Genomic DNA, 24,053 nt, shown 5'->3' on the forward strand with positions numbered 1-24,053 from the left:
AAGAATGTATTTTTAGTAGTTATATAACATCCTATTATTTTGCTATATTATAATTTATGTGGTTAGTATTGTTTTGTATTTATGGGTTGCTTAAGATAATTTTGCTAGTATTCTTTTTCTTAAATTTAAAAATTTTGTGTATGTATATAGTGTTTGTGTACACATGTGTGCATGTGTGTGTGCATGTGTGTGTGTGTGTGTGTGTGTGTGTGTGTGTGTGTGGTGTTGGTGCCTGTACATGTGTATGGAGGCTGGAAGGTGACGTTAAGTTAATATCTTCCTCTCTCATCTTCCACTCTATTTCTTCTTCTTCTTTTTGATAGGTATAAAGGGTATTTATTCTGAAAAGCAATCTATTTTATGATGGTTACGAACCTGTAAAAACATTGGCTTAAGGAAGCTAACATGTATGCTTTAAATGGGTTTAATACAATATACAGCGTAAGTAATAGAAATTTAGGAGGTTTTAAATGCATACAGTGGGCTTTCCTGGTTGTGATAAGGTTTGCTTTTCAACATTATTCTATAGAATCAAATTCATAGGAAGAATTTAATTAGAATTCACAGACCTGACTTCTGCTCTTTAAGTATTTTTATTTTTTTTTTGCTATTTACAGAATTTTTTTGTTTTGCTTTGTTTTTAATTGTATTTATATCATGTATCTTGATCCCGTTCATTACTCTGTCCCTTCACATCTGCCCTCCACAGCCACACCCCCCCAATAAAACAAAATTTAAGAGAAAAAAGGAAAAATAAAAATAAAATAAAACAAAAAGGGAAAAACTTAAGAATCTTGTCATGGAAGTTGCAGTGTGACTCACTGTGACTCACACTGTGAACTCCTTTGTTCATATGTCTTTACTTGCAAGTGTTCACTGCAAAGTGTCACTGGTCTGGTTTGAGGTCCCTGGTTTTACTACCCTACTGAAGCTGGGCCCACTCTGGGGCTCTTCCTGGATATCCTGTTGTTGCCCTGTTGTGTGGAAACCCTGTAACTTTGGGTCTGCAGGTCAGGTCCCTTCACATGCTCCAGCAGATCATAGATGGGGTGGATGATGGGGCAGGCCAAGTCACATCCTTGAGTCTGGACCTGGGCAGCTGTAGGGTTGATTCACCAGATGTGAAATGGGGACAGCTCTTCCATGCTTACAACTTCAGGGCTGACTCACCCACACCTACTCTGACAGGGTTGGCTCTCCCACTCTTAGGATCACAGGGCCAGCTCTCCCACCTGCCAGATGTTGATGAGTATGGAGGGTGAAGGGCAACTCTCCCCACACATGCTGCCACAAGTCAGATGAAAAATGGGGAGAGCTCTCTAATGCTCACAACTTTGGGGCTGGCTGCTCACCTACACCTCCTCTAACAGGGCTGGCTCTTTCATGCAGCCCTGGTGAGGTGCAGGGCCTGCTTTCTTGAGTGTTGCAGGTTGTGGGGAGCAGGGGCAGCTTTCCTACTCTAGTTACCTCAGGGTCAGCTCTCCCACCTGCCTTAGATGTTGATGGGCAGGGGCAGAGGGAGGGCATGTCTCTCCAGCCTACATTGCCATGTGGGAGATGAGGGGTGGGGTTAGGTCTCCCACAGTCACTTCCTCAGGGTTGGCTTACCTGTTCTTTCATCAACAGGGTGATCTTTGCTGTGCTACCCAGACAAAGTGCAGGACTCGCTTTCCTGTGTGTTGCTGCTCATCAAGGGTTCAGCTCCCTCACCATCCCAGCCAGCCAGCTCCCTTCCTCTCTCATCTCTTCAGATATGCCTCTGTCCACAGGACCTGAACCATTATTTCTCTCTCTCTCTCTCTCTCTCTCTCTCTCTCTCTCTCTCTCTCTCTCTCTCCCTCTCCCCCATGAACCACTATGCCATACCTCTGTTCACACTAAGAGCGTCCATCTGGCCAGTACTGCAAGGTACCAGGTGGGCCTGTGTGCTTTCTCTGGGAGCCAGGAGTGCACAGCCCCAGACCTGCAAGTAGGTCTCCTTGACCCACTCAGGTCACCCTGGAGGTATGCTGGGCCATGCTTCCTTATCACAAAGAGATCACCATAGTACCCTGACAACAGGTGGGCTTCTGGTTGGTGCGTCCAGCTGCATGGTGCAGGGTAGTGTGTTTCTCTGGAATCTGGGGTTAGGGTCCCCCCTCTCCATGGCTTGCTGAGTCTCACTCACCTTGGACCGTATGGCACAGGGGGTGAGGTGTTTTCTGCAATCTGGTCAGGAGCCCCACTCTATTTCTTTTGGAGACAGTTCTCTCACTGAATCTCATTGACTGGCTAGGCTTGCTGGTCAATAAACACTGGGCATCTATGTAGTAAGCTTTGTCAGGACAACCAGCCCACAAATAATGACATGGGACTTAGTATTATTTATGAAAGCTTGGCCTTTATCTTAGGCTTGCCCACATCAAGCTCTTATAACTTCAGTTAATCGGTTTCTATTGATCTACATTCTACCAGGAGACTTGTTACCTAGTTACCTATTTCCATACTGCCCATCCTGCTTCCTCAGTGTCTGGCTAGTGACTCTGTCTTTGTTCTTCCCAGAGTCCTCTCTGTCCCTGTAAATACTGCCTAGCCTCTTCCTGCCTAGCTATATTGGCCATTCAGCTTTTTATTAAACCAATTAGAAGGCGCCTTGGCAAAGACACTCTTCACAGTGTAAACAAATATTCCACAACAGATCTGTTTCCACTGTCCATCTCTGGGGTGACAGACATGCATCTTTGTGTCTAGCATTTACATGAGTCCTGGGGATTTGAACTCAGGTCCTTATGCTTACCACCACAGGCACTTTACAGACCGAACCATCTCTCCAGTCTCTCTCCCCTTATTTTAAATCAGTATTCTATAGTGAACATTGTTATAAATATGTACTTATCTTTCCTCTATTTTTTCCTGGAGCCTAAATTCTAGGTGGGGATTGCTGTCTCAAAGGACCGATGCTTTGGGTTTGTATGCTTTCTAGAAAGGCCAGAGTATTTTCTGTTCTTATGAGCAATGTCTGAAAGCCTCTTCAATTTTAATTCCTTGATTAGGGCAACTATAATTTGTTTTAATAATGTAACTATTTTGTAATCTGTGTTATTATCAGTAATAGTCTTTCTGCATTTTTGTGGGCATATATTAATGTTATAAAATAATGTATGTAATGTAACATTTTCTGTTCTTTATATTTTTACATTTTATTTATTGTGTGTGTGTGTGTGTGTGTGTGTGTGTGTGTGTGTGTGTAGTATATATGTGAGCATGAACATGTGGCATGTGTGGAGGTCAGTGAACAACTTGTAGAAGTTGGTTCTCTTTCTATGGTGTGGGTTTTGGGGATTAAACTCAGGTCGTCAGGATTGGTAGCAAGCACTTTTACTTGCTGAGCAATCCCACCAACTTTCATTAAGACATTTTTTATGTTATTTTGTGTTACTAGGCACGAATCATAGGGCTTTCACACGCTGTCCGGTGCTCTGTCACTGAACTGTGTCTCCAGTCCTCGTAATGACACTTTCATATATGTATATAACATACTATGATCTTATTCACCCCTCAGCAACACTCTTGATGTAGTAAGGATTGATGTTTTGATCAGGAAATTCTTTCATGTTCTAAGAGAAACCTGATTCAGCAACTTTCACCAACAGTGATTTCTTGTAGTTTAATGTCCTTTTTTAAAAACTTGCTAACTTGACAGATTTAAAAAAGATGGAATATGGTGAATACCATTGAAAAACACCTAGGTATACCCTTACTCCATTACTCTTACTCCTTTTCATCTGGAAGTAGTCAGGCAGAGGTTGTGCTGGGGCATTCAGGTTTCAGGAAATGGCTGCATTCCTTGGCCTTCGTAGGTGTTGGATTCTGAGATCTGTGAGCTAGTGTCACTGGTCTCAGTATCTTCAGTATCAATGGGACAAGACAGAAATAGTGTCTTTACAGCATGTTAAGAACTTTTTAGAAAGAGGCTAGACTCAGTGTCTGGTGAACCTGTGTAGCCAGTTACAGCTGTAGCCAGTCCTTGCACACAGGACACGTGTGTGTGTGTGTGTGTGTGTGTGTGTGTGTGTGTGTGTGTGTGTGTGTGTTTGAGTATGTGAGTGTATGTGTGTGTCTTTAGCTATTGGCCTCATGTTTGACAAATACTTTCTGGTTAATGACCCAGGACATATAGTAGGTATTGCTGGAAGATAATATAGGCCTCTGCTTCATCCTCATTCTTACCATGTATCTTTGGATCTTGGAGAAAAATTATCTTGGATTCTGGGTCTGGGTAACAGCGTTTCTAGTGTCAGTGAACTTGTTCACAAAATGTTTTTTGATTATTAGTGATATTAAAGTGATACAGGAAGATAACACTACTCACATTTTTTTTTTTTTCAAAAAGGAGTGGAGGGTGTTTCCATTTGGGAAATTCCAAGAGAAGGCTCTTTACTCTGTCTAGGATTGCCTTCTGGGTAGCAAAGCAAGAGATCCACGGAGTCTATTTAATGAGCAAGGGAATTTATTAGGAGGTAACTCTCTGCAGCATGGGAGAGTTATTGTAGGGCCCAGGAAAGTCAAATTATGTCCCATGCTGATCTTCTGCCTGGTCCCAGCATCCAAACTACAAAGAAGCAAAGAAGAGAGCCACATACTTGTATCCCAGATCTTAAGGGTTCTGAGTGGCCACGCCCCAGGGGTATGTACTTCAAGGTCATAGGCAGGTGTAGCAGTCACCTGCTGCCTCTCTAGGGGTGGTGCTTCAAGGTCATAGCTAGAACAGCTACCTGTTACAGGGCAGAGGAACATTCAGCTTTGAAGTTGTCTGAGAATGTCACTTTAGTTTTTTCTTTCTTTCTTCATTGACTTGGTTGGATTTTCAAATTAGACAGTAATATATAATGGTTACAAGTTCAATCACAAGAAAACAGGTTAAAAATGTGTGGGTTTCCCCTTTGCCGATGTCCACTGTCATCCCCACAGATTAGTCAACATAGAAGAGTTAATGTAAGTTCTTTCTTTTTCAGGTACAAATTTATATATACATATATGGTTCTGGTTTGTTTGTCTTTGCTATTTGTTTAAGCAGTAGGACAGTACTGTATTCATTACACTACAACTTACTTTTAACTTACTAGAATCCTTATTAGCGGTACTTCCTATAGCAGGGGTAAGTTATTCAATCAGTTCCTATTGATGGACATCCATATTTTCTTTCTCCTCCTTCTCCCTCTTCTCCCCATTCTCCCTTTTTCCTATGCTGATATGGAATGCCACACTTAACACTCATGTGCATGTAACTTTATATACTGATGATTTTGTTGTAGCAGAATGGGGAACACAAAGTAGAATCCAAGACCAACAGATACGCATACTTAAAGTTTCAATAAGTATCAACAAATTATGTTCCAAAGTAGGCTATCACAACCCTTTACCATCCATGCAGTGCAATGCTTAGCCTCTATATCCTTATCAGTGTTGGATGCCACCACACTAATTTTTAATAGTTCATACTCTACAGAAGATGAAATTGTTAAATGATTGTTGAGTGTGCCTTGAAGAAATGCTGTTTTTCTATTCATAAAGTTTACATATTAGCATAGGCATTTATGTTAATACAGTGCCCACTTCCTGTCATCCCAACTTCTGTTGCCAACCTTCTATTGCCAGCCTTCACAGTTCTTTTGGTTGGTAGCATGTAGAATGGGTCATCTGATGGGAAAGGGACAGCAGAGCACAGTAAAGGGAGATCCCCAACTCTAGATGTTCCCTCTTTGTTTCATTCTTTTTTAGGGACAGGGTGTGGTGTGAGGGCTCCCAGCACTTGCTCACTAAGGCAAACCCTCTCAACTCTGCAATAGAATTACAACTTCTTCTACCATAGCTCCCTGCTGTTAGGAAGTAGTTCCTCTCCTCTCATAATTCCAGGAAGAAACACAGGGCAGGAGGCCATGACAAATAGTACAAAGTGGTTACTTCCCAGGTCAATCTCTATTCCTCAGCAGAGACTGTAGGGTCATGGTAGGAGGTGAGGAATATGGATGTTAATATGAGTTCAGCAGTTGAGTAAAGCATGCACCATGGTGTCTTGTTCACAATGAGGACCATAGAAATGTCAGATGATGTGACTGATTATTACTTTTCATGATCTCACACAAAAGTGTCATGAGGGTCACACCTCCAGGGAACAGTTCTTCTGGAAGAAGAAAGGTAAAGAGACAAGGGCATAGAAAGAAAGGCAGTCCCAATGGTAGAGCCTTAAATGGTGTGTGTCTTGCAGATCTTACGGCTACAGTTCATCCTTGTGGATTCCTGGGAACCTCCCTAGCACTCTGCTTCTCCCTATTCCCCAGTGTCTCTATTTATCACGATATCTCTTTCCTTGCTCTCCCACTCTGTCCCTGTTCCAGCTTGAACCTCCTGTTCCCCTATGTTCTCATCCCCCATCCCTTGCCCTCCATTACCTGCCCTCATTCCCAGTTTGCTCATGTAGATCTCATCTATTTCTCCTTTGCTGGGCTATCTACAGCATGGGTTCTTAAACCATGTAGACCACACTACTGTGATTTAAGAATAAAATTGGTGACCTCTAACCAGTAGCAGACCTTACATTTACAGGTCCATAAAGCAGGGGCTCTTGTGTTGTTGTGTTTATAGAGGGGTGTAAATTTAAGGAAAACACCAATCAGCATCTAGAAAGTTTTAATAACACGGGAAAATGTTTGCAGTAATGTTAAATGGGGTAATGGCTAACAACAATAAATAAGTAGAAAAGACAAATTAAATCAAAAAGTTCACAGTGATTCCCTTGGATTGATGATAAGTGTTGTTTTTTTTCTTTATATATTTATATACTTTCTATCCACAGACTTGTAATCTTCCAGATTATGTTATTTTCTCTAATAGAAAGTAAACCAGAGTAATCAATCAACAGTCATCAGGGTAGAAACAAGTGAAATGGCTTTGACAAGGGTCTGGAAGAAAATTGGAGTGTGGTGCATTCACCTAATAATACACTGTGAGATAACCATGGGTGCCACACTGTGAAACTCAGAGGTCCTTGCTGTGTGTTATTAAGTAGAAAAAGGACGGGGACATGTACCCATGTAGCCAATGCAAGTTTGTGTAAACACTTAAAAGCACATTTCTACAAGAATATAACAAATGTTATTGAGAATGGAGTTATTGGACATTTTTTATTTTTATCATCTTATGTGTTTCCTAGTTTTTTTCACTAAACACGGTTATACGTATAATAAGTGAAATGTTTGTATAGCTAAAAAGATGGATTTAGAGCCTTAGAGTTGGTCAAGTTTCTATTTCTAAGCAACACCGCCATCTGGTGGATCAAAGGCAAAACTCATACAATTTCTTCATATTTCTTCTGGAACTGGGTACAGCTGTTTAACTTAAAATATTTAAAAGAATAAAAATACAAGTCTTATTAGATGTGTTTGTAGGCACACTTATCTGTAAGGACACTTCTTTATTTTTTTCCATCTGTTTATTTTACATCCCAGCCATAGCCTCCCGCCCCTCCCAGTCCCTCTTCCCCAACCCCCTCCCAGCCCTCAATTTCCTCCTCTTCCATCTCCATCCAGGAAAGGTCAAGTCTCCTATGAGTATCAATAAAACATGGCATATCAAGTTGCAGTAAGACTGAGCACCTCCACATGTATTAAGACTGGGCAAGGTGACCCACTATGAGGAGTAGGGTCCCAGAAGCCAGTAAAAGTCTGAGACAGCTCCTATTCCCATTTTTAGGAGTCCCATAAGAGGGCCAAGCTATACAACTGTAACATACGCAGAGTGCATAGGTCAGTCCCATACAGGCTCCCTGGTTGTTCCTCCAGTCTCTCTGAGTCCCTATGAGCCCAGGTTAGTTGATTGTGTGAGCCTTCCAGTGGTGTCCCTGATCCCTCTGGCTCCTACACTTCTTTATCCTCCTCCTCCTCCTCTGCAAGATTTCTGAACCCCACCTACTGTTTGATTGTGGGTCTCTGCATCTCCTTCCATTAGCAGCTGCATGATGCCTCCCTGATGATAGTTGGGCCAGGTACCAATCCGGTCACAGGAGAGAGCTAGTTAAGGCTGTTCTATCCATTATTGCTAAGAGTCTGAGCTGGGCTCCTCTCCACAGACTCCTGGGAGATTTCCCTGCACCAGGTTTCCACCTAGCCCCGAAATGTCACCCCCGCCCCCAGCAATCCACCTTTTTCACTCTCCCCCTTTGCCCTGCCTCAGCCTCATGCTGCTCACACCTGCCCTCAGTCTGCTCACAGAATCTCTTCCATTTCCCCTTTCCAGGGAGATCTGAGTGTCCCCCATGAGCTCTCTCCTTGTTGCCTAGTCTCTCTGGGTCTGTGGATTGTAATATAGATATCCTTAATTGTACAGCTAATAGCCATTTATGAGTGGGTACATGCCATGTTTGTCTTTATCAGCTGGGTTACCTGACTCAGGACGATTTCTTTTTCTAGTTCCATCCATTTGCCTTCAAATTTCCTGGTATCCTTGTTTTTAACAGCTGAGTAATACTCCACTGTGTAAATGTACCACATTTTCTTTATCCATTCCTAAGTTGAGGGACATCTAAGTTGTTTCCAGGTTCTGTCTATTACAAATAAGCTGCTATGAATATGGTTGAGCAAGTGTCCTTGTGGTATGATTGAGCATCCTTTGGGTATATACCCAAGAGTGGTATAGCTGGGTCTTGTGGTAGATTGATTCCCAGTTTTCTAAGGAACTGCCACACTGATTTCAAAGTGCCTTATACAAGTTTGTACTCCCACCAGCAATGGAGGAGTGTTCCTCTTGCTCCACATCCTCTCCAGAATGAGCTGTCTTCAGTGTTTTTGATCTTAGCCATTCCGACAGGTGTAAGATGGTATCTCAGAGTCATTTTGATTTGTATTTCCCTGAATGGTTAAAGATGTTGAACATCTCCTCAAGTGTTTCTCAGCCATTTGAGAGTCTTCTGTAGAGAATTCTCTGTTTAGATTTGTACCCCATTTTGTAATTGGATTATTTTGTTTGTTGATATCTAGTTTCTTGAGTTTTTGATATATTTTGGAAATCAGCCCTCTATTGAATGTGGGATTAGTGAATATCTTTTCTCATTCTGTAGGCTGCCATTTTGTCCTATTGACGGTGTCCTTTGCCTTACAGAAACTTTATTAGTTTCTCTTCCTAGTACCTGTGCTATTGGTGTTCTGTTCAGGAAGTTGTACCAATGCAATAGAGATTATTTCCGATTTCTCTTCTGTCAGGTTCAGTGTGTCCGGATTTATGTTGAGGTCTTTGATCCTCTTGAACTAGAGTTTTGTGTAAGAATTTTTTTTTTTTTTTTTTTTTTTTGGTTTTTCAAGACAGGGTTTCTCTGTATAGCTTTGGTGCCTGTCCTGGATCTCACTCTTTAGACCAGGCTGGCCTCAAACTCACAGAGATCCACCTGGCTCTGCCTCCTGAGTGCTGGGATTAAAGGTGTGCATCACCACCACTCAGCATAAGAACAATTTTTAATTGTCCACTTTATGGAAAATATAAGACATAGTCTTTATTCTTTCTAAAATTTATTTTTGTTTTTTCCTTTTATTGAAAATAGATTCTTTCCTTGTTCACCATATCCTGATTACAGTTTCCCTTCCCTGTATTCCTTCCAGCTCCTCCCACCTCCTGTCCCTCTGGGTCCACTCCCTTTCTGTCTCTCATTAGCAAAGAACAGGCTTCTAAGAGATGACAACCAAACATGACAAAATAAGATATAATAAGATAAAACAAGAGCCATCATATCACGGCTAGACAAGTCCACCCAGCAGAAAGAAAAGAGCCTCAAGAGAAGGTGTAAGAATCAGAGACCCATGCATTTTCAGTCAGGAGCCCTATAAAAACACTAAGCTAAAAGCTCTAATCTATACACAGAAGACCTAGTGCAGACACCTGTAGGCCCTGTGCTTTCTGCTTCAGACTCTGAGTTTATATGAGCCTTGCTTAGTTGATTCATAGGGTCTTGTTCTCCTGGTGTCCTCCATTCCCCCTGGCTCTTAACACTCCTTCTGCCTCCTCTTCTGAGGGGTTCACTGAGCTCTGAAGGAAGGGATTTGATGGAGACCTCCAGTTCAGACTCTCTCTCTATGTAATGTCTGGCTGTGAGTCTCTGTATCTGTTCTCATCTGCTGCCAGAGGAATCATCTCTGATAATGACTGAATAAGGAACTGATCTATGATCTATGATATCACAGAATATCATTAGGAGTCATTTTATTGATACTTTTTTTTCAGACCAATAGTGTTTGGTTTTACCGCAGGTCTCAGGGCTATCTAGTCTCTGGTTCTTGGTCCCCCAAGCAGTGTCAGGTATGGGTTCTGTCTTGTGGAGTAGGCCTTACGTCACATCAGACACTAGTTGGCTACTGCTGTAAGTTCTGCGACCCCATTGCCATTACATATCTTGTAGGCAGAACAGATTGTAGGTCAAAGGTTTTGTGCTAGGTTGGTGTTTATAAATTAACTTAAATATTCATGAGCAGATACATTAATTCTTTTGCCATCCAGGTATGGAGTGATAAAATGTTTCACAAAGCCAGATGCTCAGAATGTATCTTCCAGTTTAGGTAAACTGCCCACTGCTCCTGGCCACTGTGGGACACACTTGTCTTTTCCCACTCAACCTGCTCACTGATTTTAACTTTCCTACTTTAAAAACATTTACTGCACTTCATTCTTTCAAATTTCCTAGGAGGTCCACTGACTACTTCCTGTCTCCTTCATATCACAAAGTAGGTGGTTTGTAAGTGAAAGCCATTTTTTTTTTCCCTCACAGTGTTTGAAATCGGGAGGTCTATGATCATGATGTGGAAGAGTTGGTATCCGAGGAGGTCCTGCTTCCCAGTTCACAGACGCAGTGCCTCCTCACTGGGTCCTCACAGAGTGGAAGGGGCAGCTACCTGAGCCTTGTTTGGGAGGTTTTAATCCCAGTCATGAGGGTTCATCTCATCTTCCTGACCTCCCGATGCCCCATCTCCTGACATCTCCTTGGGAGCTGGGATTGTGGTGCTTGGATCCCGGGGGACATAGGCATTCTGAATGCATCACTGTTAGGCTACAACCCCTGAGAGCTAACTCTCGCTTCTCTGGCACATTGCAGGGGAGCTGATCAACCTTGCCATGTACTGTGAAAGGATCAGGAGGAAATTCTGGCCCGAGTGGCACCATGATGACGACAATACCATCTATGAGTCTGAGGAGAGCAGTGAGGCCAGCAAGACTCACACACCCATGCTGGATTTTAGCTTCTATTCCAGGACAGAGACCTTTGAAGATGAAGGGGCTGAGAACAGTTTTTCCAGGACGCCAGACACGGATTTCACCGGACACTCTCTCTTTGATTCTGACGTGGACATGGATGACTACACAGACCATGAACAGTGCAAGTGATGTCCCGCTGCTGACCCTCTTCCTTAGGGGTTACCTCTCCCTGGGTCGGTCTGGTTTCCCAGGTAGAAATCCACCTGAGCTGGGAGGAGATCTTCAAGCTTGGCTCAGTTTTAACATGCTAACCGGACTATCAGCCGCCTTATTTCTTTTTTGTACAAACAAAACACAACCATTCAGATGGCTCCGTTTAAAACAGACAAAACAAATATCAGCATGGTACCTGAAATCCATTTTTGTTTTCATTAGAAAACCAATATTGTGTGGGAGGGCAGGTACATGAATGGGCGTCACCTGAGTGTTTTTATTGCTCCTTTTCAACTGAGGACTCGGTTGTCAGGTGGACTCCTGAACATCTTTCATCTACCAGAGTTTTACGTAATGAGGGTTATCATCAGAAAAAATGTAGGGGATAATGTCCTTTGGCCGCTGTTGTACTTTGTGTGTGTATTTGTATGTTGAGACAGAAGTCAAATGAAGTCCACCGATATTCAGTGGACAGCTGTTCTGTGTGCAGCACTGAGTGGGGGTGCTATGCAACAGGAGTTTTCATTCCAAACCCTGCCAGTGACTAGCTGTGTGATTTGGGGCAGGTCCTTTAACTATTGTGTGCCTCATTTACCCCACCTGTAACGTGGGGATGATAATACTCTCCACCTACCTACCTCACAGGGGTGTTGTGGGGATTCATGTGGCAGCATTAGTATGGCGCTTTAAACATTCTGGAAGTGGTGCAATGCGAACCAATTTTATTCTTCATTGGGCTTTATAAATGTTGAGACCTGAGGGCACAGGACTTCCCTACTTGGGCAACAAGCACAGTCGCTTGCAAAGGCTGTGCAGATGAAACACACACAAAGCCTGCTAGGACTGTGACATTCGTCTTTGTGACATGGCTGGAAGAACTTTGGAAATCATCATCAGCTACATGCGGTCCTCAGCTCTGGGCACTAACAGAACAGCGTTTCTTTCTTGCAGAGTGCATTGGCATGTGGCTTTGCTGTCTCCCAAGTGCTAACTTGCCTGTGTTTATTGATTGAGAGAAGATAAAGTGTAGGACTATGTGGCAGGTTAACAGAGGAGAAGGAAAGCATTTGACTTTTGTAGGCAGAAGCTTGTCAACTGTCGTGACTTTTTGAGGACAAAGATGCATTGGAAAGAGAAGCATGAAGGTGTTCCTTGTGTCTGAGTCCTCTGCAGTTTCCTTAATGCCCCCATAAGGTGTCCCACTGTGGGGGAGAGCGAGACAGCATGGACATCAAATCCTAGTGTTTCATGATCTCTCATCCCTTCCCATCACCCCTCTCTTTCCCTCTCTCCAGAGCCCCCAAACTGGTGGGATTTTCCTGTATTTGTATTTGACTCTGAAGACAGCTTTGGATAGCTTAGTTCATTTTCTAGGCAAGGGTTCTGTGTGGTGGCTGTGAATTTGGGCTGTAAGACTCAACTGCAAACCAATGGCTTTACTTCTGACCAACTGGATAAAGGTTACTTTAGGGTTGTGAGGCCCCTCAAAGATGGACATTTCTGAGAAATTAATGTAATTTACTTGAAAAGCAACCTACTTTTCATATAGCTTTCCCACAAAAATCTTTAAAGAGTGTGGTTCATTTTCGAAGAGACCAAGAGGGAGCCTTTTGAAGATGTTTGCCACTGAAGCAGCTGTAGGGCATATGGAAATGGGAGTAATGTTGAACTCTTATGTTAGAATGTCTTCCCTGTAGAAACCTTTGCATTAAAGAGGATCTGCCTGATGAGTAGTAAGAAGGGGTGGAGGAGGTGTGCATGATTAAGCATGCTTGTGTGTTGGTGTCATGTGGGTGTCCTGTTTGTCTCTTGGTGTTCTGAGCATCTGTGGGCAGTTCTGTGTGATGAGGGAAACCATTGAATGGATCATGGCTAGGAGGACTGTGGACCTGGCTCAGCACAGGGTTTCTTGCCTGCTCCTCTCTCTCAGCTGGAAAGAAACGCTTGACACTTTGCATATAACCGACTTATTCTTCCTGTGTGATGCTTTTCTCTGTAAGAATGTTTTGCGTATGAGTATGTGGATTAATATCTGCTTTCTTATGCATTACTTGGATCTCTCTACTCCATAGATAGGCAGTGTTTGTTGTTAAGTTGTAGGGAAGTTCATTTCATCCAGGTGCCCCTCGAGGGGTATAATGAATGGATGGGCCTTGCCAACTCGAGCCCTGGGTGCTTGGACAGCTCAGAACTGGTACTTTGTAGACACAAATTTGAATAGAACCTGAGAATATACCTCTGTTTCCCTCCTCCATATGGAGTATTAAAACAAAATGACCAAGATAAAAATCATGGCAGTGTGGGTCCTCAATGGGAATGCTGCCCAGATTGGAAGCCCTGTCCAGTTTGGTGAATAGGTGCTACTTGTAAAGTTGACAATAAGAAACTAGGGGGCGTTTTACTCATTTGCTCAAGGTTATTTATTTATTTATGTATTTTTTTTTTCTGGAAAGTAACATAAGGAAGCACAATCTTTTATGTAAATAGATGCTTTTGATTGGGTAGAAAATCCAAGGGCCATGTGTTACTTTTAACCTCTTATTATAGAAACAAAGTTTCTTATATACCTGCTTCCCACTCCACAATCAGGATTAGTGAGTAGTGGCTAGACACTTTGGATCCATCAGGACAGTTTAAAGGACAATACACATTTATGCAGAAATAGACTATGCTGTCAGATTTTACCATCTTGTCCTATAATCAGTTGTGAACTACCAAGGCCACGGCCACCATATCGTTGATCACAGACTTAGAACACTTTGCTCTTGAACCACACTCTTGCAGTCTAGACCTCAGGTGAGTCTTGCCAATGTGCACAGAGTATTAGCTATGTTGGGAAATGAGAAAGAGTCAAGGAAAGGAAGTACTAGATTCATTTGCAAGCATAGAACTGAAGAAGGTCTAGGACGGAGCTCTAGAGAGGCCCTGGTGAGAGAGCGGGAGAGGTCATCACTGTCTCCGTCACACACTGTGTATTTGAAGAGTGAGACCCACAACTGGGATCCTTCAGCTTGCCCTGGGGGCTCTCGCCGTCACTCCCCCTTGCTTTGGTTTCTGTGCAAACCACTTCTGAACAATTGCTCCATGTTTCAGCACCAGCACACACACACACCCCCCCGCCTTCACTCTGAGTCCTGTTCTCCTACCACATCAGTCTCACCTCCCACATCTACAGGCCTAGTTCAGGCCAATTCAACAGACCTTTCCTTAGTATCTATCCTATGTGTGGCACTGCCAGGCTCTGGGAATAGCAACAGGATGGATTTTCAAATTCAATACTCCCCTTCCTGTCTTTGATTATCTTTAAAATAACTTCATTTAGTCGCTCACTCACTGACTATGTACTGAGCGTCTGTCCTGGCTCTGACCCTGAGATGCACACTCGGTGTAGAGTAGCTGATAAGGCAGACGTGTCACTAACTTCAGAGCATCCTCTTTTGCTTTGATTTGTGTGACAACCTTTACATGCCCAGACTTTTTCCAGATCCATCTCACACATTATCTCTGGAGTAATCTTTGGAAAAAACTTTTGGTCTGTAGGGGGTATCTATTGCCTCAGGCTGAGATTTCCTCCTTAGGGCTCAATATTCTCACTTCCTTCTCTTGTCTCCCATGGCTCTTCCATACACCCTCTAGTGTGGCAGATCCATTTATCACTACCTATACATGCCTCCCGTCCTCCACCTTTGTGTTTCTGGTCATGCCAGCCCCTCTGCTGGAATGCCCTACCCTCTGGCCCCAATCACCATCTCTTAAGGCCCAACTTCATCAGTTCCGCATGAAGAATTCCCAACTTATTATCATCCCCCTTCCCTCTAAAAACAAAAACACTTATCATTTCCTTCCCTGAAGGCTAGATGGGAAAAGCATGATCAGAAAGTGGGCCACATGCTAGAAAGTAATGGGTTTTCATTGTGTGTGTCAGTGTCTCCATTGATAATCTAATGAGAGTCCTAGGCTCTATTCCCAGAAAAGTGCACATATGCAAATATCTACAATTTTACATAAATATTCAAAGATTTGGAAAGTGGAATTGCTCTTGGATCCCTCAGGGGTCCACCGACCCCAGATGAGGAGGTCTTGTTGTAAAGAGTCCCTAAACATAACTGTTGGTGTTGTTCTTGTCTTTTACACATCCAGGGAGGAGAGAATTGGTATGAGATGTGCAAGTAAACGTGGTGTCTATTGTTATTCACACTGAATATGTGCTGAGTGACACGGAGAGAAGAAAGAACAGCTGTCTCACATTGTTTGAGAAAATATCTTTATTCAGACAGAATTTTTATTTGTATGTGTGTGTTCATATCTTTGGGGATGTATGCACCTTTGAGGGTACACTAGCCAGTATGGGGAATTGGATCCTGCCCAGCTGGAGATATGGGTGTTTGCAAGAAGTGGGTGCTGGGATTAGAATTCTGGCCCTCACAGGCTGGAGAGATAGCTCAGCCATTAAAGGCTAGGCTAACAATAAAAAAATGTAAGAATTCTGGTCCTCACAGGCTGGAGAGATGGCTCAGCCATTAAAGGCTAGGCTCACAATAAAACAATGTAAGAATTCTGGTCCTCAGGATTGAGCAGCAATCACTCTGAGCCAATGAGCCATCTCTCTAGCCCTGGATTTACAATTCTGAAAGTGATAGAGTTTGTCGTCATTGTGACTTATTTCAACCACTTCTGAGGTTGATGTAGCAGAATGAGTTCAGAACCCAGTAAGCATCCTTTCTGCCCTGAAACCTACCACTTCTGAGTGGGTAAGCAGTGGTCTTGGGGCTGAAGGTTGGAAAGAAGTGGTTAGATTTTTTTTTCCTTTTTTAAATGTATTATATTTGTGTTTTAATTTTACACATCAGCCATGGGTTCCCTTGTCCTCCCCAATCCCGCCACCACCCCCACCTCCCCCCTAGGCCCTCCCCTCCATTCCCATCTCCTCCAGGGCTGACTCCCCTGGGGATTCATTTAAACCTGGTGGATTTAGTACAGGCAGGTCCAGTCCCCTCCTTCCAGGCTGAGCAAAGTGTCCCTTTGTAAGCCCAAGGTTCCAAACAGCCAGCTCATGCACTAAGGACTCTGTAGAATGCTGGCAATGGTCGAGAGAAAGCCTGATCTGACCTAGTCTGGTGATCAGATGACCAAACACCCTAACAGTCGTGCTGGAACTCTCATCCAATAACTGATGGAAGTGGATGCAGAGATCCTCGGCCAGGCCCCAGGTGGACCTCCAGGAGTCCAATTGTTGAGACAGAGGAGGGACTGTAAGAGTGTGAATTGCTGAGACCAAGTTTGGAAAAGCACAAGGACAAATAGCCAAACTAATGGAAACACATGAATTATGAACCAATGGCTGTGGAGCCCCCAGCTGGAGCAGACCCTCTGGATAAGTGAGACACTTGAATAGCTTGAACTGTTTGGGAGGCATCCAGGCAACGGGACCTGGATTTTTTTCCTTATGGTATAAGATCTATGCAACAAATTTTCCTGTGTTCATTTTTTTGTGGGTCAATAGCTGATTCTATTTTCAATAAAATGGTGATGCATTATGCTGGTAGGGAAAAGTTCAGTTTATTCTTCCATTAAAAAACAAAAAACAAAACAGAACAAAGTTATTTTTAGTGCTCTTGACTGACTCGGGTTCCTCTCTGGGTGGTCAGTATTGTTTGAATAGGCCTACGACTAATATGCTGAATACACTAGGAAAATATATTTAGTGGCAAATAGTTCCCATTATGAAAGCTGAGCGCTGAGTCCATCATTTACAGGCCCAGAGATCAATGGTGTGCAACTGTGACATGCTTTACTTATTTACCTTTACTCAGTGCTTCTGGTGACCTGAATGAACCTGTGAAGTTCACAAGGATCCCCTTGGTGGGTAGATAGGACTGGAATGCTCTTTGCCTGTAGAATTCTTACTTAATGTCGTGGGTAGGTAACAGACACATGTAGGATGCTTTCTTTATTTCAGTTCCTTACCTGGAGCTTAGGTTTTGGGTCTTTGAAGAATATCTGAAGTCCTGAAGCTGTGATTGCTGGAACCAGCCAATACCTTGCCCTTTAGAGTACAGTTATGGGACATTCTGGCTTTTGCATAAGCAGAGAACTCCAGACCCAGAGTTTCCAAATGTCATTTTGCTAGACCATGGCAACTACAAAGCTCTGGTTTCAGGAGGACCATTGCTCCAAGATATCTAGTTTGTGGGCACGAGAAGGGGTCTTTGCAATTGTGAAACAAGTACCTTATGGATATGGTCTCACACCACGTACTGTTATAGTGGTTTGGAATTCTGCACACAATTAATTCCAGCATTGCTTCCTATCACTTAAAAACACTACTGTCCCTCATGACAACGTTAGCTATTTTAAGAGTTTACTGACTGCTGAATAATATCCACATACATTCATCATGGCCAGTTCATTGTATAAAATATAGTATTGCTAAGTGAGAGTAATTTATCTTCCCCCTGTCAGCAAGCATTTATTTTTATTTATTTGCTTTTATTCTGAGGCTCTAGAATACTTCATTTGTCAGTGTTCTTTTTCTTTATTTAGCACTTGAGCTATATCCTCTATCCTCTGATCTTTAAAAAAAAACAGATTTAGCTTGTAAACTGCCATGTTTATTAGTACTGGCCAAATAGGTAACAAAAGGGACAGAATGTTTCAAGGCTAAAAGAGAGGAAAGCTCTTTAGTCTGAGGAACTTCCCCTTTAATAGTTGTTCAGAATGCATATGGTCTTCCATATTTCCTTCAATCCTACCCCCTCTGAAAGGTCATTTGATTATTAACCATGTCCAGTGGCTATATTTTAACTTTTAATTATATTTGATTTTTTTTTTCAATAATATGATGGAAGACAACATTGAAATGTTTGGCAGGTCTCTGTGTCAGCAGGAGTGACATGTTTCTGTGACTCCTGTCAAAGTGGTTTTGCCTCAGTGATAAGCCTCCTGAGGTCAGATCATGCAATTACAAACAGATTTTTTTGTTTGTTTTGTTTTGTTTTGTTTTGTTTTTACTCGCCTGCACTGTAGTAAATGACAACTCAAATTTTAATTTGGGTGATGGTTTCTTCATGATGGTGGTGGGGAACATGAGGTACCAAGTCCTTTTCCTGGGATTCTTAGCCTTTCACTGAGACAGGAAGGAAAGAAATGGCAACCAATTCCAGGACTCGGACAATGGTGTGGTGTGGCTGGGTTGGAGGTGTGACGGTCATGGAAATTTTTTTGACGTGACGGAATGTTATGAAAATAATAAAAAGTCTTGGCCCTGGAGGAGATGGGAATGGAGGGGAGGAGGCGGGGGGAAGGTGGGGGTGGGGCGGGAGGGGGGAGGACAGGGGAACCCATGGCTGATGTGTAAAATTAAAACACAAATATAATAAAAAGAAAAGAAAGAAAATAAAAGAAAGAAAGAAAAAAGAAAATAATAAAAAGCACAGGCTTCCAAATTAAAAACAAACGCAGTACGGACAGAGATGGATTGCCTATGGTTATACAAGAACCGAAGTAATATTTATCTTAATTTCTGACCAAGACATGATCTCTAGACCATGGTGCTGTCCATCTGGATCTCAGTGCTCGTGGCCCAGTGCTGTCCCTCCGAGACTGGGTTGGCAGTTTGCAGGGCACTTTACACGGCTTGGCCCAGTGTGTTTACTCCTTTGATTTTGCAACTTCATTCTAGTACGAAATGTTATAGCACCTACAGAAAATGTACAAAGCAATTATATTTTATTTGAGAAGTTTTTTAAAAATGTTTAGAGACACCACAAATCATTTATATTTAGCATCTGTCCAAACTGTTGTATTTAATTTATCTGTAGAACTTTCTGTGCTTGTCTCTCTGTATTTACTTATGATAAATGCAGATGTATATGTGTAGACACTGCTGTATATGTGTATATGGCTCTGCTGATTTATAATGTTCATTTCAAAGCATCTCAGCCTAGAAAGTGTGTTATTCAGCAGAGTTTAAGGAATGGAGAGACTACTTAGCACCCAAAAGGCTGTAACTGATTAGAGAATGTGTCTGTAACCTGTGTGGCAAGTGGACAGATATGGGTGCATGATTTGGGTCAAGCTATTTACTAATTTTTAGGTAAAGTAGGTGACAAGAAAAATCAGCAGTTACATGTCACTTGGTTTCCTTTGAGGCAGGATCTCGCATAGCTAGATCTCACTTTTACAAGAGCTCATTTTAATTCTGTTTTTGGGAACACTTGGTCTAGAATGCCTTGGCAGCTCCCAAATGCTTTCACCACACTAAGGTGAAAACAAGAAAATCAAGGGAAATGAACCCCAATTATTCAATTAAAAAATGCATTGCAGGAGAATTTGGGTACCTTTCTGAAATGCAAGCTTTGTTAATACCTGGTAATCACCCTCTTGTCACACTTGTATATCCAAATGTACAAAAGATGACCGGGTTTACCCTAAGGAAACTGAGATAGCAAGGGCCCACACTGGCATGATTTCAAGCCACCTTTCAGCTGCTTGGGGCTGATGGAGGACATTTATCTGTGTCATCTGGTTTGCAAACACGGTGAATAGCATCTCACTGATCAAGGGCCCCAATGTGGAGGCATCATACAGTGTTTATTTCTGGAGCCATGAGTTACTTTAGCACAGTTGCTGTTAGTAGTTTATAAAGCCATACTTCCACTTGTACACTTAATTGTAAGATAGAATTAAATTGTGCACTATGTTGATTACTCTATATAAATGTGGAAATTCTGTATATTTGGTCTTATGCTGTATGTATTTGATGTGTAAATGATAACTAACGGATATGAAATAGCTTGCTGTGGATGTCTTCATTCCAACTCATTTCTCTTGAAAATTTGAATGTTTAATCTTTATACCTTTGGGGAAATACCAAAGTTTGCATCAAATATACTGTTAAATGGTGGCCTCTTAGATCAGGGGAATATTTTAGTTGTAAGGCTGTTGTACAATTGGAACAAGTCATGACTTTGTTAGGCATACAACTTCCTGCTTGGATTTTAAATGAGTGTATTTTTAAAAGCAGAAGCACTGGTCTCTGGATTATGCAGTCCTCCCTTTCTGCTCTCCCATCATGCTCACGTGGCCTCCAAGAACACTGTGAGGAGTGATAACCCTGGCCAGGAAGGAATCTATCCTCTCTTAGTTTCTATACTTTTTCAATAAAGTAACTATACTTTTCATTTACAGCCCAAGGGGTTGGGATTTGCATATGGGTAAAGTGTGGATAATATCTTGGCATCAGAGATGCATAGGTGAGGTTTGGGAAAGACAAGTCTTGTTTCTACATGTTCCACAGTATATGTGTGACATTGAACTTTTGAGGGTTGCTGGACCTATAGGCATGCCAGGTTCTGTGGAGATATGCACAAGGCTTCAGATATAATCTTCAAGCCTGACCCTTTAATAATCAATTAATAGTTTTCACTATTTAGGGCAAATTACAGTATGGTAGTATCCAAAATCTACCCCACAGTCAGAATATCTACTAAGTAGAAAATGAGAGGATTCTCTGATCCCACATTCTTAATAGAATGGTTTGAATTCTATCCTCTGAGAACTCCTTGGCTGGGATGTATGTAGTTCAGTGACAGAGTACTTGCTTAGCACTCCCAGAATCTCCACCACCCCATACACACTTGCTTAAAAACTGTTCTTCCCCTCCTTAGCTCCCTCTTTTCCTTCCCCTTCCTCCCTCCCTCCCTCCCTCCCTCCCTCCCTCCCTCCCTCCCTCCTTCTTTCCCTCCCTCCTCTCTCTTGTTTTCTCAAGGCAAGGTTTCTCTGTGTACTTATTGTGTATACCAGGCTATCATTGCACTCAGAGATCTGAGTGGCTTTGCCTCCTTAGTGTTGAGATTAAAGGCATGTACCACCACCACACCAGGCCTAAGAATGCCATTTTTAACCATTTCACCCATGCTTAATTTAAACTTTTTATATTTTTTTGAGACAGGGTATCACTATGTAGATTTGGATTGCCTTGGGTTTGCTATGTAAACCAGGCTGGCCTCGAACTCACAGAGCTCCTTTTTCTCTGCCTCCTGAATTGTGGCATTAAAGGCATGCATCACCAATGCCCAGCCTCTATAGACCCTCATGAGATATATTTGGTGACAAATATACTCTGCTCAAATGTAAGTTGGTACCAGACCCTTCTAGACTTGTATGGGGAGGAGGGGCATATGCTCTAAACTTGGCACCTGCCATGTTAGGGAGGCATTGTTGTGCTTGCCCTTAGGACCCACTAGGGGAGGGACTGTTTGCCTTCCCAGCTACTAATGCTAGGAAGTGAAGATGAGTGCTTTGCCTTGCTGTTTGTGCTCAATGCTCCCTGACTCTCGTATTTTGCACTGCTTGCCTGCAAGAGGAGAGAGATGGAAGAACTGTCTCTGTGTCCAGGACCTGCCTGCTTTGTCAACTCCCATTAAATGTTTCCCAGTTGGGCTGCTTCCTTTCGGCAGCAGACTTTTCTCCTAGGGACTTTCTATGGACAAAAGGGAACTCTGGAAAATACAGAGGAAAGGGAGACAATCCCTTCCTTAAGGAGTTAGGGTGAGGCTGCTCTGTGTGCATGATGGGGGTGCTCAGTTGGTTGATGCTAAAACTCAAGGGAGCTATCTGTAGTGGAAGTGTCCTTAAGTCTGAGACTGAGGCTTTCCCACCTGGGGGTTGGGGTTGGCTTGGCTTGGGCAAATGTTCTGTAGTTCATACTCTGCAGTGTAGCCTGAATTCCAATTAACACAAAGATCCTTGGCAGCCTTGAAAAGGAGGAGGGTCAGGGAAAAGCTGAAAGGAGCAGGCATCTCAGACTCCTCTCCTATGAGGTTTAATTCAGGGAAGATGACAGGAGGTTTATGCAGTTACTTGGTGATGTAAAACAATTCACATTTGCTGGTGGTTTAAGCATTGATGGGGGGTATGTGAGGAAGTAGGACCAGACTATTTGCAAGCTATCTCCATGGCTACAAAGAGGGTTTTTAAGCAGAAGACTAACATGGGTACTGCATTTAAATTAGGTTTGCATGAGGGCAGCCTGAGTGAAGGCATAATCAGAGAAGAGGCCACTGTGCTGAAGAGCTGCACCAAATTTCCATGATGTGGTGAGGCAAGAGCAGGTAATGGGTCAGGGCTACTGGGTGTGGCGGGGGAGGGAAGACTGCAGTCTTTTGGATGTGAGGGTGTAGGAGAGAGATGGAGGTGATGCTGAGGTTCCAGGCCTGATGTTACTGATGTCGGATAGGGAAAATGGGAAGGAGAGGGTGGGCTTGGGGAGGGCAGGGAGAGTTTGGTGCTAGTCACACTGAACCCATCCAGTAGGAGATTGAGTTCTCAAACTTTTCTGTCTTTTTTGTTTTGCATTTTTTATTAATTACATTTTTTCATTTATTTTACAGCCCCAGAGTTCTCAAGCTTTTCAAGGTAGGGAAGTGAAACCTCCATGAAGTGACAGTGGAAGCACAGGAGAGGAGTAGAGAACAATTACTGCACTTGTACGACATTTAATTGTCTTTAGGATAATACCAACCTCACCTGGGCCCTTCTACGTAAAATGAGGAACCTTGCGTGTTGATCTTTGAAATCTTCCAGCCCACTCCTCCTATTCTTCCCTGAAGCCGACTCCTCTGTAAACACTGACTTTACCTCCTGCTTTGATGGTTTTACAGCAGCGGGAAGAGGAGTTAATTGACCACATCAAGTAATAATAGCTAACATTAACAAATCGCTGCGCACCAAGTACAGCGTTCTCAGCAGCCTACATATATAACTCATTTAATCATCTCCTCAATGCTAGGAGATGTTTGTCCTTGTCACCATCATAGTCATTACTGTAAATATTCATTCCTTTAATGATGAGTTAATAATGGTTAATTGTATTAATGACTACTTTGATTTTATGATGGCTAATTTTATGTGTCAACTTGATTGTGTCATGAGGTGCCTTGATTAGCATTGCTTCTGAGTGTGTCTTTGAGGGGTATTTCTGGACAAGATTAGCATAACAGGAATTTAAGTGCTGTAGGATAAAGTTAACACTGTAAAAGGCCTTTGAAGAGGAATTCAGCAACACTGTGGTAAGCTGAGGACATAATACTCTATTTTCGTTCATACACACACACACACACACACACACACACACACACACACACACACACATGCACGCACACGCACACACATTCCTGACCCAAAGGCACAGGAATAAGGATCCTGAACAAAAAGGTGTGGAGGGAGAGGACTGGGGACAAGAAGATACGGAAGACTGAAAGCTTGGGTCCAGGAGGTCTTGCATGGGCTGATGACTCACGACAAACTAATTTATTAAGAGGTTTTATAGAAAGTATTATCCTGCATCTTACATACAGTTTACAGGGGAAAATGGGACAGAGTCAGCAGAAAGCTAGCATACCGTGGGACAAAGTCAGTGGGACATTAACGAAGCAATATCGCACAAAGGGAACACAGGGCATCTCTAGAGTGTACCAGAGACCAAGCACTCAGCAACCTTGGGACTGATAACCCCAGTCCTCTTTAGGGGGAAAGGCCAGCTTCCCAGGAACAGAAATCTTAATGCCTTTGAGGCTCCAGCCCCAGACTGGACCTTGCCAAGTCTGCCCTTGGGCAAAGGACAC

At 42.8% G+C, this 24,053-nt stretch overlaps 1 protein-coding gene across 1 annotated transcript in view; it reads left to right on the forward strand.

Moving 5' to 3' along the window:
• The window catches only part of Faxc (failed axon connections homolog, metaxin like GST domain containing), a 63,978-nt gene extending 50,824 nt beyond the window's left edge, over positions 1-13,154 (forward strand). The window contains exon 6 of the mRNA XM_036178846.1: positions 11,114-13,154. Within this exon, the coding sequence (XP_036034739.1) occupies positions 11,114-11,403 (290 nt within the window). The 3' untranslated portion in view covers positions 11,404-13,154. The remainder of the gene's footprint in view (positions 1-11,113) is intronic.
• Positions 13,155-24,053: the final 10,899 nt, after the last annotated feature.

The sequence above is a fragment of the Onychomys torridus genome, chromosome 2, assembly GCF_903995425.1.
Source record: "Onychomys torridus chromosome 2, mOncTor1.1, whole genome shotgun sequence".
Lineage (NCBI taxonomy): Eukaryota > Metazoa > Chordata > Mammalia > Rodentia > Cricetidae > Onychomys > Onychomys torridus.